The following is a 15,349-nucleotide window of genomic DNA, read 5'->3' as shown; positions in this document are numbered from 1 at the left end:
GGTGGGGCACAGAGGCTAGGAATTTTAGTTTATTCAAGAGTTTATATTATTAAATATATGTTATTTAATTGTGTGCCTAAATTACTTACTTAAGGCTATTCAAGGAGTTCATGACTGAGATAAGCTTTGAACCAGAAAACTGCTGGCTCACTTATCTTTTTCTCTTTTTTTAAGGAAGTGCTCTCTCTTTTTTTAAGGAAGTGCTCTCTCTTTTTTTAAGGAAGTGCTCTCTCTTTAAGGAAGTGCTCTACTTAGTCATCTTCACAAATCTCTGGGAGGTAGATTAATAATATTCAATTTTACAGCCTATGGAATCATTCAAGAATCCTTAACAGGGCTGTGCTGGGCCTAAGGCCCACTTCCCTAATCATAGGATATCCATCCTTCAGGTAATTAAGGGGAGATTATTAAATTCGTTGAAAAGGGAGTATGGAATCACCATAAATACAGTTTGCCTTATTGTGACTGAACTTTTGATGCCATTTTTGTAGGCGTGCTCTTGAGCTGTATTCATAAAAGTGGGATGCATGCTCGCTTCTGTTGACTATAGCATCAAGTAACAACTTTTATGTATAAATAAACCATTGCAGATTAAGTCACTAGAGACAGGGCGGTCCTGTTTCCTATAGTCAGTTCAAACACAATGTACACAATGTTTCAACGCAGCCAATTTACGAATTCATCCGCAAGCCATCAAGTGCTGAAAGTTAAAGAGATGTTCATATCTGTGTGAATTAGCCCACAGTTGTAGCAGATGAACAGTCACCTGGTTTACCCATTGAACTTTTACATACCTGACATAGAATCCGTCTCCGGGTAACTCTTTGATCTTGTTGAATTCTTCTATTCTGTACTGAGCTTTTATTCTAACATTTTCACCTGGCTTGAGCATTTCAAGATAAGCTTCTTCGGCTGTTTTGTTCCGCATGTCAACAGATCCATACTGGGGGGGGGGGGGGAGGGAGGAGAAGCAGAAGAAACAAAAACACTTGAAATCTCCAATCGGATGAACGCGTCCAACAAACCAAACAATGAAAAGGTTGTTATGTGGGACTAGAGAGCCTGACTATGCCAAAAGGGGAAAGGAAATACATTCACAGTGCATTTCGCTAATGGAAAAATGGGGAAATGGCAACCCAATCCAAAAATCCAGCCCAATCCAAAAATACAACCCAATCCAAAAAAATACATTTTTTTGAAAATGTCCCTAAGCCCTGGGGTCACAATTTCATCAAAAGTCTGACGTTCTCCAATTTACTCAAAAATACAGCACAAGTTTTCAGAAACGTCATTCATTGGAGAATGTCTAGGCCATATTTCATCCAAGCATCACTGCTCTGAATCTTAAGCATCCTTGCTGGTCTCAGATGACATTCCACCTCATATTTTGTACATTTTCCAACTGATACGTAATAGATTTCCTGCTTATCTCAACCTTCCTCATCACACACTAGAATATTTGAGGGCCAGACTACATATCAGATCATAGAATCATAGAGTTGGAAGAGACCACAAGGGCCATCGAGTCCAACCCCCTGCCAAGCAGGAAACACCATCAGAGCACTCCTGACATATGGTTGTCAAGCCTCTGCTTAAAGACCTCCAAAGTAGGAGACTCCACCACACTCCTTGGCAGCAAATTCCACTGTCGAACAGCTCTTACTGTCAGGAAGTTCTTCCTAATGTTTAGGTGGAATCTTCTTTCTTGTAGTTTGGATCCATTGCTCCGTGTCCGCTTCTCTGGAGCAGCAGAAAACAACCTTTCTCCCTCCTCTATGTGACATCCTTTTATATATTTGAACATGGCTATCATATCACCCCTTAACCTCCTCTTCTCCAGGCTAAACATGCCCAGCTCCCTTAATCGTTCCTCATAAGGCATCGTTTCCAGGCCTTTGACCATTTTGGTTGCCCTCCTCTGGACACGTTCCAGTTTGTCAGTGTCCTTCTTGAACTGTGGTGCCCAGAACTGGACACAGTACTCCAGGTGAGGTCTGACCAGAGCAGAATACAGTGGCACTATTACTTCCCTTGATCTAGATGCTATACTCCTATTGATGCAGCCCAGAATTGCATTGGCTTTTTTAGCTGCCACGTCACACTGTTGGCTCATGTCAAGTTTGTGGTCAACCAAGACTCCTAGATCCTTTTCACATGTACTGCTCTCAAGCCAGGTGTCACCCATCTTGTATTTGTGCCTCTCATTTTTTTTGCCCAAATGCAATACTTTACATTTCTCCCTGTTAAAGTTCATCTTGTTTGTTTTGGCCCAGTTCTCTAATCTGTCAAGGTCATTTTGAAGTATGATCCTGTCCTCTGGGGTGTTAGCCACCCCTCCCAGTTTGGTGCCATCTGCAAATTTGATCAGGATGCCCTTGAGTCCATCATCCAAGTCATTGATAAAGATGTTGAATAAGACCGGGCCCAAGACAGAACCCTGTGGCACCCCACTAGTCACTCTTCTCCAGGTTGAAGAGGAACCATTGATGAGCACCCTTTGGGTTCGGTCAGTCAGCCAGTTACAAATCCACTGAGTGGTAGCATAGTCAAGACCGCATTTTACCAGCTTCTTTACAAGAATATCACAGGGCACCTTGTCAAATGCCTTGCTGAAATCAAGGTAGGCTACATCCACTGTGTTCCCTTCATCTACCAGGCTTGTAATCCTGTCAAAAAACGAGATCAGGTTAGTCTGACATGACTTATTTTTCAGAAATCCATGCTGACTATTGGTGATCACAGCATTCCTTTCTAGGTGCTCACAGACTGTTTGCTTAATGATCTGCTCCAGAATCTTCCCTGGTATTGATGTCAGACTGACTGGGCGATAATTATTTGGGTCCTCTCTTTTCCCCTTTTTGAAAATAGGGACAACATTTGCCCTCCTCCAGTCTGCCGGGACTTCGCCTGTTCTCCAGGAATTCTCAAAGATGACTGCCAGTGGTTCTGAGATCACATCTGCCAGTTCTTTTAATACTCTTGGATGCAGTTCATCTGGCCCTGGAGACTTGAATACATCTAAACTAGCCAAGTATTCTTGTACTATCTCCTTAGTTATTCTGGGCTGTGTTTCCTCTGCTGAATCATTTGCTCCAAATTCTTCAGGTCGGGCATTGTTTTCTTTATCGGAGAAGACTGAGGCAAAGAAGGCATTGAGGAGTTCAGCCCTTTCTGTGTCCCCTGTTTGCATTTCACCATCTTCTCCTCTGAGTGACCCCACTGTTTCTTTGTTCTTCCTTTTGCTACGGACATACCCATAAAAGCCTTTTTTGTTGCTTTTAACCTCTCTAGCAAGCCTGAGTTCATTCTGTGCTTTAGCTTTTCTGACTTTGTGTCTACACGTGCTGGCTATTTGTTTGAATTCCTCTTTGGTGGTTTCCCCCCTTTTCCATTTTTTGTACACATCCTTTTTTAATCTTAGTTAACAGTTCTTTAGATAGCCACCCCGGCTTCTTTAGGCACCTTCCATGTTTCCGTCTCATTGGTATTGCCTGACGTTGTGCTTTTACTATCTCTCTCTTAACAAACTCCCAGCCATCATGAACTCCCTTTCCTTTTAGTATTACTGTCCATGGGTTCTCACCCAGCACTTCCCTAAGTTTTATGAAGTCGGCTTCCTTAAAGTCAAGAAATTGAGTCCTAGTATGCTTGGCTACTCCTTTCCGCTGTATAGTAAACTTCAGAAGAGCATGATCACTCGCGCCTAATGATCCTTCCACTTCTACCCCACTAACCAGGTCATCAACATTGGTTAGGACCAGATCTAAAATGGCTGTTCCTCTTGTTGCTTCTCCCACTTTCTGGACAATGAAGTTGTCTGCAAGGCCAGTGAGGAATCTGTTTGACCTTATGCTCTTGGCTGAGTTTGACATCCAACAAATATCCGGGTAATTGAAGTCCCCCATTACTACTATCTCCCTTCCTTTTGCATGCTTGGCCATCTGTTCCAGGAAGGCATCATCTATGTCCTCCGTTTGGCTTGGGGATCTATAGTAAACTCCCACAATGAGGTCTCTGTTATTCTTCTCTCCCTTAATTTTGACCCAAATGCTCTCACTTTGGCTTTGAGGTTCTAAATCTTGGATCTCTTCACAGGTATACACATCCCTGACATACAACGCCACTCCTCCTCCTTTCTTGTCTGGTCTGTTTCTCTGAAATAGATTGTATCCCTCCATTATTACATTCCAACCGTGGGACTTATCCCACCAGGTTTCAGTGATGCCTATTATGTCATATTTAGTTTGCTGTACCAAGAGCTCAAGCTCATCTTGTTTATTTTACACCCATGCTTTGCGCATTAGTGTACAGACATTGAAGTCCATTAATCATTCCCCCGTGTCTCTTATTTAAGGATTTTTTCCTCCCACCACTAGGTCTGCGTGCTGTTTGCTCCATTTGATCTATGACATTTGGAGTCTTCATCAATTGATGGACTCCTACCTTCAGAAGCACTGTCTCCTTCCCCCACATTAGTCAGTTTAAAGCCCTCCTGATGAGGTTTCTGAGATTTTTGGCAAAAACATTCCTCCCAACCGTTGTGAGGTGCAGCCCATTGCTTGCCAGAAGTCCATCTTCAAGAAACTGCAGTCCGTGATCTAAGAATCCAAACCGTTCCTGTTTACACCATTTGCGAAGCCAGCTGTTCACTTCCACTATTTTTCCCTCTCTCCCTGGGCCACGTCGTTCAACTGGGAGGACAGATGAGATGACGATTTGTGCATTTAATTGCTTCAATTTCCTGCCCAGAGCCTCGTAGTCTCTTTTGATCTTCTGGAGGCTACTGCTTGCAGTGTCATTGGTTCCCACATTAACCAAGAGAAAGGGGTATTTGTCAGTGGGTTTCATGATTCCTTGCAGTCGTTCAGTTACATCTTGGATCTTAGCCCCGGGGAGACAGCACACCTCCCGAGACATCTTGTCAGGCCCACAGATCACTGCTTCTGTTCCCCTCAGTAGGGAATCCCCTATCACCACTACACGCCTCCTCTTAGGTTTGGTCGGGGTTCTTCTGTGAGCTGTCCATTCCAAGGTCGCCTGCACATTCCCTGAGGACTGACTTTGCTGCTCGTCTTCATATACCTGATCGACTGTAATGAGGGAGAGATCCTCAAATGGAGTCTGTTCTTCGTCTTTCATGCTAGGGGAGAGGACTTCAAAGCGATTGTGTATTTCTAAACAATCAGAGTGAACCCTGGGCCTCCTACTTCTTTGAGTCACGTTTCTCCATATATCTGGCACCTGTGTTGGTGAACTAGCTCCTGTCTCCTCCTTGGTGGAGAGGGTGTTCTCTGTTGCTTCCAAGAAGAGCTCCAGCTCTCTAATTCTTTGGAGCGTAGCTACACGTTCCTCCAGTTGCTGGACTTTGTCTTCTAAGAGGGCAATCAACATACAATTGCTGCAGGTAAAGCTGCCTGCAACCTTTGGCAAGATGGCAAACATTGCGCAGGAACCGCAGGCGACTGCAGCTGTTCCCTCACCCTCCATCTTGAAAACGTGTCGTTGGGGGTGGCTACAGTGGTCCTCCATCTTAAAAAGCGTGAAGACAGGACAAATACCCCCCCCAAAAAAACCTAGGTCTCCCCCAACAAACGTTTGAGACTAGCTCCCCTAAATCTGAAAGATGGATCAAATGATCCTCCCACAGCTAATCACCTGACTCAATAGAAACCCTGCCCCCTCTGACCTTTGCACAGGGAGAGCAGCTAATCAGCCACAAAGAAACACACACACAAGAAAACTCTTTTGCCCCTTCTTCAGCTGCTGCCCTGCAGCAGTTGTACGATCGTAGTTGTACAATTATTTTTCCTTATGGTATTTTATTTTTCCTCTTCAAAAGCACTAGCAGCATCCTGGAATCAAAAATGAAGGATCAGCTGGAGTGGCGGTGGCATGTGGGTGCATGAGAAGAGGAAGAAAACAAGGGTAGTCTTTCCATGCTAACCTTTTTTGTCCACTAAAAACAAAAAACCCAAGCTGCTTTTCCTTTCATGGGGGAAACTATGGATGTGTTTTTGCATCCACAGATTCTGCAAGAGTTTGAACCACCAACCACCTTCCTTTTATATCTACTGCTTACCTCAAGTATTATGTCTCCAAGCACCAGCCCATCAGGTCCTTTGGCAGGGCTGTCATCTTCTACATCAGACACAAAAATACCATGTAGGTTTCCACCACAGATCTGGATTCCGAGTTCCACTTGGGACTTCTTAATGGTAACTGTTCTAGGTTCAGGTGTCCTCTTGCTGGTGTCTACAGAATTCCTTTCAATGGCAAGAGAAGAAGAGAAGACACCCAAGGCCTGTTTGACAAGCTGATCCTCATCAGACACTGCTCCTCCAAACCCTCAGCTCCAGCCAGCCCTTAACCCCTGTTCCCTTGCTATCTCTCAGCTCTCAGCAAGAGAGGCCCCAAAGATGTTCCAGCTGCCCCAATTTGAGTTCTCTGTGGCATTATTTGGCAGGAAGGAATCGACTCCTTTCCACCATGCAGGGCTCCCCCCCCCAGCCAGAACTTGCCAGAACTCAGTACCAGCACCTTTCAGGTGGGCACCGTTGCCATTATAAAAGAAGAAGGGAGGCATTCATGGTGAGTTCCAGCACCTGTTTTTCTAGAAGAATAGCACTGCCACCATGGATCCAGATTCAGTTCCTCTTGGGAACTCCCACTCCCTCGTGCTGAATTGCTTGGCCCCGGAGAAGGGCAATGTGAGGACCAAGCTCCTTGTAGAAGTGGAGCCCTTGCTTTCAAATTTGGCACTCTGCTTTCAACCCTACTCCCCTTGAGTAAGTCTAGAAGACAGAACAGCTGCCCAACCCCAAAGATGCAGAGAAAGAGAAAGAGAAAGAGAAAGAGAAAGAGAAAGAGAAAGAGAAAGGGAGAATCTTCATGAAGTGAAATGAGGAAGCAGGTTACCTGATTGAATTGCGGGGACTGGTGGTTGGGGTAGTCTGCTTGGATGGAGGAGTCATGGTCCCTTCATCCTGTTCGCTCACAGTATCAATTATGGAATGGCTGTCAGGGGTTGCAGCTCCGCTGCCTTGTGGAGTGGAATGGCTGCTCACGGGTTCTAGCCGGGAGCTCAAGTTAGCAGAAGGAAGAAGAAGAATACCACAAAAATTAAAAGCTGATCAACTGCATTATATCTAAACAGTTTCAGATATTTAAATGGGTGCTTAGATTTTCATCCACAACCTGCTCCAAAAGCTTAAGGATGACTGCCCCTGCTGCCTATAAATCTATCCTGGTCCTGGCTAGCAGCTGAAGTGACTGGCATCTTGATTATTCTGGGATCAGCTGTTCTCCCCCAGCAGACAAAAGCAGCCGGTCCCAGAGTGAGCAAGGCACAACTGCAGTAGCCTGGACTAGGAAGGGTTGGTTGGTGTAGATGGCAGCAGCTCTGTAGAATGTACTGGGTGCTGGCGGGATGGAATCTGCTCCTGTGAACTGGATTCCAAAACAGGTGAGAGGTACCTAAAAATACATGTACTTCCTGTGTAACATATAAATTTGCTGTCAAGAATCCCGGCCCCCCCGCACACCCTTTCACTGCTTCAGACAAGTGTTGTGATTGGCTCTTGGTTTCGACACCCAATAAGGAGGTTCAGCCTGGGGTTGTTGACATGGAAAACAATATGCACTCTTCCCACCAGTCGTCCTCAGGGAGAATATATATTTCACAGTGGTTCAATTCAAACATCATAGCAAACCACAACTAAGGAAGCTTAACAATTAAAGCTATCTGCCAGCCTCCAGATGCCTGATCCGAGAAAGCAAAAACTATCAGTTCACACAGCGTAGGCCATCCTGGACAAGGGCTAACCAATCTTACCTTGATCGTGAGTGATTGCCAAGTTGGAACATGTGTAGGTTGTATTGTGCTAGAATAGTTATGGTGTCACACTGCTGTCCGATGATGAGCCGCGCTTGCTGTTCTGTAGCATTCCGCAGATTTATTCCATTAAACTGTGGGAGGAGAAGGAGGAAGACACATGAATTCAGCAGCACATTCCTGCTGATGAAATAAGTATAGATTTCCCCATTTAACTTCATATTGCTTTTTGAATTTTGACCCCCCCCCCCAATTTATTGGATCTGTAGCGCAAGATATTTGTTGAGTTCAAGTCAGGGTGGATAGGAATGCCATTATTGATTCTATATTATTTAATTACCACTTTGAAGAAAAAATCAATGGCATCATAAAATCTTGACAATTTGACCTGACTGCTCTGTAAGTGGATAACTTACTGACCTACTTAAGTACAGAAAGCTTTTCCTAAATAGTAATTTTTTAAAATAAAAAGGCAGCTTTTTACATAAGAAACATTTTAAACACACGTACAATGAAGTAAATGCATTTCAAATTTGATTAACATTTTTCTGAGGCTGGTGGGATACCAAAGGCTAATTAACCTTTAAATTTTAAGTAAATTCAAGGGTGCGTGGAAACACAAGCCTTGTGGGCAATCCCTCTGATCCAAATAGGTGCTCTTTGAACATTTGTCCAGGCCGAAAAGTTTGATCCAGTAGCCAGCAATGAACATCATACATTTGGAAGCTGAATAGGTGAGTGAAAGAGGATGAGCACTACTGATGACAATTTGACTGGCTTTGTTTCCTCCTATTGGATTACGCCAATATGAGTAACAACTTTGTGGGACCCCCATGCTCTTCTTTTAGGCATCCAAGACAGCAATGTTGTGAAATTTGATTGTAAACATGCCAAACAACTTAGCAAGGGGGTATGTCAAAAGAAGCTCCCACCCCATCTTTTAGAATTCTCACATTACAGCTTAATTCAAAAGTGCAATGTGTGAATGTGGCAACGCATATTTCTAAATGTGTGTTAACATGCAGGAATACTCATTGGGGACCCAGAGCAGGTTGCTGCTCCTCCAATGGGCAATACAGACCCAAATCCCTGTTTGGTTCATTTCCTGTGTTTGTAGGTGGCAATTTCAGGCTACTGTAGAAATAGCAACACACTAAGTACATTGTGATATCCATTCTGTTTATGAAAGCAAGTTGATCCGCAAATAAAATTGGCAATTTGTAAATGCCGGCATCTAAACCATTTGGAGCAAGCTGCCCCTGGTTGTAAAAATAGCAGCATTGGTCAGCTTACAAAGGTCAGAAAACCTTTACCTCCAGTAACTGGTCACCGTATTCAAGGCCAGCCTGATGGGCGATGCTGCCACCAGTCACTTTAGAGACAAAGATCCCACCATTTTCACCACATACGATGGAGATTCCTAGTGGCTCTGAGCCCTTCTGGACTTTGACATGCCGCGGTTCTTCCATATAAGGCCTTTGGGAGGAAATGAGAAGGAGGAACCATCAAACCATGGACACCCCAAACAAAACGGAACGAATTACGGAAAAGACATGCACTACTCATTCCCACCCTAACCCTTAAAAGCAGAAGACCACCTTAAAAACAGAAATGCTGCAAGAAGCAGCATTGCCTTAACACCATCATGCAATGTATGGTGGCCAAATCAATTAAAACGAACATTTTAAATGCATTTAGAGAGAAGAACAAAAAGGGAGGGAAGAAAATTAAAACACAAGAAGTAGAAATTAAATGATGAGTTTGAAACAAAACACACCTTTATCCATATTATATATAGGTAAGCGAACATATATAATATGCATTTTAGAAAATGTTTTAGAAGGAAGCCTTACGCCAATTTACAAAGAAATGTGAGATCCTTAAGAGGCAACAAACATAAATATAACATGGTAAGGCAAGAGCAAGGAAAGCACAATACCAATATTTAATATTTGTATGCAGGGAACACAACATTAGTCAATGAAAATTAAGCAGCTGTAAAAAAATCAAACCATTAAAAATGGTCAAGCCATTAAAAATGGCAGCTTGCATGGTAGGATTGCAATTACCATGCAATTTTTCCTTTGGGGGGAATTATCCAAACATGTAAATAGCACAGGGAAGGTGCGCAAATACTGCTTGAGAAGGACAACCTTTATATCAAGCCAACCTCAAACTCCTTAGTGAACAGAACCTTGGCCTAGGAGCCACAGGGATTCTCAGAAAAGACCTATTACGGAACAAATATCTGAAAGATGCAGAGGGGTGCAGAAAGGAAGAGAAGAAGAAACACTTAGAAAGAGAGATAGTAACAACAGAGACTAAATTGAGACCAGAAATCAAGCCCCATGAAAAGTGCAAGTCCAGCCTTGGTACCAATTTCCTACCAAACGCAGCTCAACCCTGGTTTGTGTCAACTGTTTGACTGACAACTCCTAGTAGCTGCGATGCATGCACCATTCACCTGCATATGGCACCAAGGCCCCCAACCTCTTGACTTTGGGTAGTTTCAGGCATGCAAAACCCTGGGCTAAACTTCCACTATTGGTAGGGACGGAAGCCGCAGCTTTCTCAGCCATCTTGCTGTTTGCACAGGGAAGTATCTGCTCAGTGGGTGGTTGGGTGACAGCTTCCAGCAAATTGTTTGGCTTTTTACTCCAATTCCCCCTTTTCCCCAAGGTGCAAGATTAACCACAGACTCTTGATATCCGCTCTAAGGCACTTGTACTCTTGTGGGTACTCTTGTACGAAGAATAAACACAGTGAATAGAGTACATGATACATTTCTATTAAACACATGCATGAGCTGCCCACGCCAGAGAAGCCAGACCTGGCCTGGTTTCTGGGCAAAACAGTCTTTGCATAGGTGCTTTTTTGGAAAACAAAATGAAAAAAGAGGGGTGTGCTTTATAAACATTATTTCCAAAGTATTGTTTTCGTGAGAGTAGCAGACAGGGCTGTAGTGAATCATCATCATCATCATCATCATCATCATCATCATCATCATCTTATCACTGGAGATAGAAGCCTCTGCTACAGTCAGTTGGCCTGAGAGTCCACTGGCAGCCCCAAGCGCTCTAGCCTCATGTACGACCCAGCCCTTGGTATATATGGCACCTTCCTCCAATATTATTGGGGGGGTTGGGGAGCTGGGGAAGACCACCAGCCAACCCATTCACAGATTAATGGATATGCTCCAAAAATCCACCAATCTGTAAGCTACTTCTGTCCCTCCATGCACCTTTCAATGCTTTGAACGGGAGCTTCACAGATTTGGTCATGCATAGAAAGGGACACCACTGCCTTTGCTCAGTGTGATGACAGGCGAGTCTCTGTGATTCCGAATTTTGTCATGAATCTTTTTGTAAGAATCTTTCATATTCCCTGGAAAAGCTTTGCTCAGATGCAGTCAGCTCCTTTGGGAGTTCGTGAAACTGCCATGAGTTTACATAGCACCTGCTTAACCTTAAGTACAGAATTGGAGGGGGGGGGTAATACTCAGCACAACACTAACATCTTATCATACTTATCCCTCAAGCAGAAAAGATGGGGCAGATCAGAGTTGCCAGACCTTTCTGTTTCATGTGTCACAGAAAGGGGTGTCATCACGGTTCAGATTGTACTACTACCTTTTACCCTTCTGCTACCCAGAAATTGTTTTATTTGCAATGGATTATGCATGGATCACTGGTCACCCTTCCTTTGACCGCAATAAAGTCAGGAATGCCCTGGTCGCGGTCCTTTCTTTTCTACAGCGCAAGAGTGAAGCCTCTTCACATGCTGTTCAACCCTGCAAGAATTAAAGATCGCACACACATATGTCTTCATTTAGACATATGTAATTCTCTCTCTTCTTTCTATTTAGGTGCATGCCTTGGCTCATCATACTGGCCATGTGCTGTTAAGTGAAAAGATCTCCAAAATGGAACAGTCAACCCAAGAGCAATCATGAAGCAAACCCATGTAAGCTGTTAACGCATTCCTTGTTGTGTTTGCTGCCAGAAGGGGGGCATCTATGTGATCTGGCACCTGTAACTTTTCTGGGAGGGACTGCTCTCTGGAACATTGGTCCTCAACAACTGGGCCACCCTAATGTGGGCTGCACCAGGGATCCAACCCACACCTTTGCCGCTTTTCTCCATTTTTTAAGAAAAAAGAATGCAAAGCAGAAAGTTTGTGGGCACAAGGACAGCCAGGGGACATGGAAGAGAGGAGCAGAAAGGTAGCATAGGTAGTAGGGACTGGGATGGGGTGGGGTGGGGTGGGGGACAATCAGTCAAATTTTGCAGATTGGGGTCAAAGGCAAGTCCCAGATTGAGAAAGGGCTGAAGGCTACTGGTCTAGAAGGCTGCAGTTTCTGTTCTTAGCACATTTCCCCCCTTTCTCTAGCTATCCCCCCCCCCATTTACACATTTAACCACTATTTTAACTAGCCCTGCCTAAGACATTTACAGAATAACTTACTTGTCTTTTCGACGTTGCCCTACAGATACTGGGCTCACCGAGATCCTGGGCAGGGTGGAAAGCGAGTTCTGTGACTGGCTACTGGCGAAGGATGAGGTCTCCAGGTTAAGCGGTGACTGCGGTGGGGTTACCAGGCTGGGGCTGCTACATTCGGAATGAGACAGTGAACCTGTATAGAACAGCACAGGAGCAGCCATGGCAGTTGGATGCGTTGCAAAAGTTATCGGGGAAGTCACACCGTTACATTACATTGGCTTCCAAGTGTTTTTAATAGTGGGCTTCCAAGAAGAACAACACATAATGTTGAATTATGTGCACTATTTAAAGACTACTCCACCACTAGGATATGATGGGAAATAGGGAAAATTTATAACTTATCTTAAATACCATTGTAAACAGTTAATAGGATTGGAATACCACTTGTAGTTTAAAGGTGAATTTGGGCACAATGGAGAGGTAAAAGATTTGGATTATCATAAAAGATGCAGGAGGAAACGACTAACAATAGGACCCACAAAGGGGAGGAGGGAAGTCCAGGAGATTCTCTGAAATCTTGTTTCTATGTTGTATGTTGGATATGTGTAAAATTATAATCAGAAAAACCAAATAAATAAATTAAAAATAAAATAATAAATGCTCTAATGAATTTTTTGGGGGTTTTCCATACTAACACTGAGAGGTTGAGGGGGTAGAAAAAACATTTTTAATATGCATGCACTAGAAATATGGGATGGGAGTCATGTCCTTGCTCAAAACTTGGATTGCCCAATGTTCACCGTGGTAACCTCAAACTCCCCCTTGAGCCCCTCTTCCTAACCCTCTCAATTAAAAAATAAATAAATCAGGGTCTTGTTTGTTTGGTTTTTTAATTTGGGGGTCGCCTCTCTTTGCGCCTGTGTTGCATTTGTGAAAGGAGCGTGCATGGGTGTTTTACCTGGTGCTTCGGGGAGGAGGCTTTTCTCATCCCATTACTGTGTTTTTCTTCTACAAAATGGCTATGTTGTGGTACCCATGCCAGTTTCTTAGATTTCTAAATGTGACCCCGGGGGGCCCACCAAAGGTGGGTGGGTTCCCTGTTCTAAACACTGACAAAAATCTACTAGTTGGAATGCAGAACTCTTCATTCATGCAGTAATTCCCAAGAAAGAAATGATATAAATAAATAAATAAATAAATAAATAAATAAATAAATAAATAAATAAATAATAAATAAATAAATTACCCCTATCAGAGCCAATGACGGACCTCGGGTACCTTGGCGTCCATGGTATTTTTATTCGTTCTGTCCTATATTGCAAGTTGCTGGAAGAACCTACTTTAAAGGAAAAAGGAAAAAGAGTCAAGATTAAGAAGAAAGAGGAGATAAACTCCTTTAGGCCCTGAATTCCACAAGAGATCTGCAAGATTTCTGCTGTAGCAATATAAAGTGGTCCTCTGGAACAAGCTTTATTATTTAAGAGAAAAATCTTAACTACATCCTCTGGTAGTTAAATGGAGATATATCAGTCACATGGGGGACATCTTTTTTCAAAAAAATACAAAACCAAAAGGAATGTATGGGTAAGGAATGGGGCACCATTGTCCCCTCCCTGCTATCCTTCTCCCAAATACTTTCCTCCTCAGCTGAGCTCAGATATTGGAACTGTGCTCAGCTGGGAGAAAAACATTTGAAGAAAGGGTTCTGCATACAGGCATAGGCAAACTCAGCCCTCCAGATGTTTTGGGACTACAACTCCGATCATCCCTAGCTAACAGGACCAGTGGTCAGGAATGATGCGAGTTGTAGTCCCAAACCATCTGGAGGGCTGAATTTGTCTATGCCTGCCTTACAGCCTTTTTGTTCTTAAAAACAGGACCCTTCCCACCCCTGTATTATCGAGAAACTGCTGTCTTTAGCTACAAACACACACCACTCATTCTGCAAGGGCCTATGGAGGCTCACATCTTTCTCAGTATGAAGAATGCAATTGGGACAAACCAAAGAAAGTCATCTCCAACTCCCTCAAGCACAATTAAAGAGACGTTGCTCTGTTCTAGCTTTTGTAATTCAGACAAGGAATCATGTGCAGTGGGCTTGTAGTATGACATGGGCAGTGCATGGGGCCCGACACAGACCTTACAAGGGCTGCACAAACCCAATGATTCACTCCTGTGTCTCATAGGAGACTGGTAACTTGGGAGAATTCTAGAAATCTACATGGCAGCACTGCAGCAGCATTCCTGTAAGTTTTAATGGGCTGTCTCTGAGTGGCCAAAGGCAGAGAACAGAGTCTGAATCTTGCAGCAACAGCTAGAGAGAAAGCTGAATATTTTTTCCTCAATTGCACAGACTTAGGAAGGAAGGAAATGGCCTGCATTGCCCAATCCGAAATGCCACTTACCAAGTCTTGCGCTAGAAGGCAGTGAATTTGAACCATGCGATGACCTTGTGCGTGAGTTGTCAGAACACTCACTAGAGTGCTTGTGACTCAAGTCCAAACTCAGACGGCCCTGGTGTTGAGCACTACAACACATAGAAAAGCTGGGTGTTACTGGTTCAGAATCACCAATCACCCACTATGTGTAGTTAAGACACAATCCTGACATATGAAAGTGATCAGAACACAACAGCAGAATGGAGACGATTCACCAATTTGCTTGTGGGGAAATAAATGGAAACACAATGGTGGCCTTCATGTACCATTTGGTTGGATATAATAATAATAGTAATTTATTATTTATACCCCGTCTATCTGGCTGGGTTTCCCCAGCTACTGTGGGCGACTCCCAAAAGAATATTAAAAACATGATAAAAGATCAAACATTAAAAACTTCCTGATACAGGGTTGCCTTCAGATGTCTTCTAAAAGTCAGATAGTTTATTTCCTTGACATCTAATGGGAGGGCGTTCCATAGAGCGGGCACCACTACCAAGAAGGCCCTATGCCTGGTTCCCTGTAACCTCACTTCTTGCAGGGAGGGAACCGCCAGAAGGCCCTCGGAGCTGGACCTTAAGCTGGGGGTGGAGACGCTCCTTCAGGTATACTGGGCCGAGGCTGTTTAGGGCTTTAAAGG

At 43.8% G+C, this 15,349-nt stretch overlaps 1 protein-coding gene across 14 annotated transcripts in view; it reads right to left on the bottom strand.

Annotated features, from left to right (window-relative positions):
- Window positions 1-15,349, bottom strand: part of DLG5 (discs large MAGUK scaffold protein 5) — a 116,036-nt gene that overhangs the window by 13,999 nt on the left and 86,688 nt on the right. For 7 of the 14 annotated variants that reach the window (XM_081191486.1, XM_081191494.1, XM_081191493.1 and 4 more), the window contains exons 19-27: window positions 14,677-14,798; window positions 13,518-13,610; window positions 12,296-12,464; window positions 10,002-10,079; window positions 9,145-9,307; window positions 7,832-7,965; window positions 6,916-7,080; window positions 6,080-6,263; window positions 795-943 (exon numbers count right to left, since the gene is read on the bottom strand). In XM_081191486.1, coding sequence (XP_081047612.1) covers window positions 795-943; window positions 6,080-6,263; window positions 6,916-7,080; window positions 7,832-7,965; window positions 9,145-9,307; window positions 10,002-10,079; window positions 12,296-12,464; window positions 13,518-13,610; window positions 14,677-14,798 — 1,257 coding nt within the window. The remainder of the gene's footprint in view (window positions 1-794; window positions 944-6,079; window positions 6,264-6,915; window positions 7,081-7,831; window positions 7,966-9,144; window positions 9,308-10,001; window positions 10,080-12,295; window positions 12,465-13,517; window positions 13,611-14,676; window positions 14,799-15,349) is intronic. The other 7 variants (XM_081191496.1, XM_081191499.1, XM_081191487.1 and 4 more) reach the window with 3 other exon arrangements.

This window comes from Podarcis bocagei (genome assembly GCF_964188305.1).
Source record: "Podarcis bocagei genome assembly, chromosome: 4".
Taxonomy (NCBI): Eukaryota; Metazoa; Chordata; class Lepidosauria; order Squamata; family Lacertidae; genus Podarcis; species Podarcis bocagei.
The sequence above is the reverse complement of the archived record's forward strand: the minus strand, read 5'-3'. Positions and strand labels throughout refer to the sequence as shown.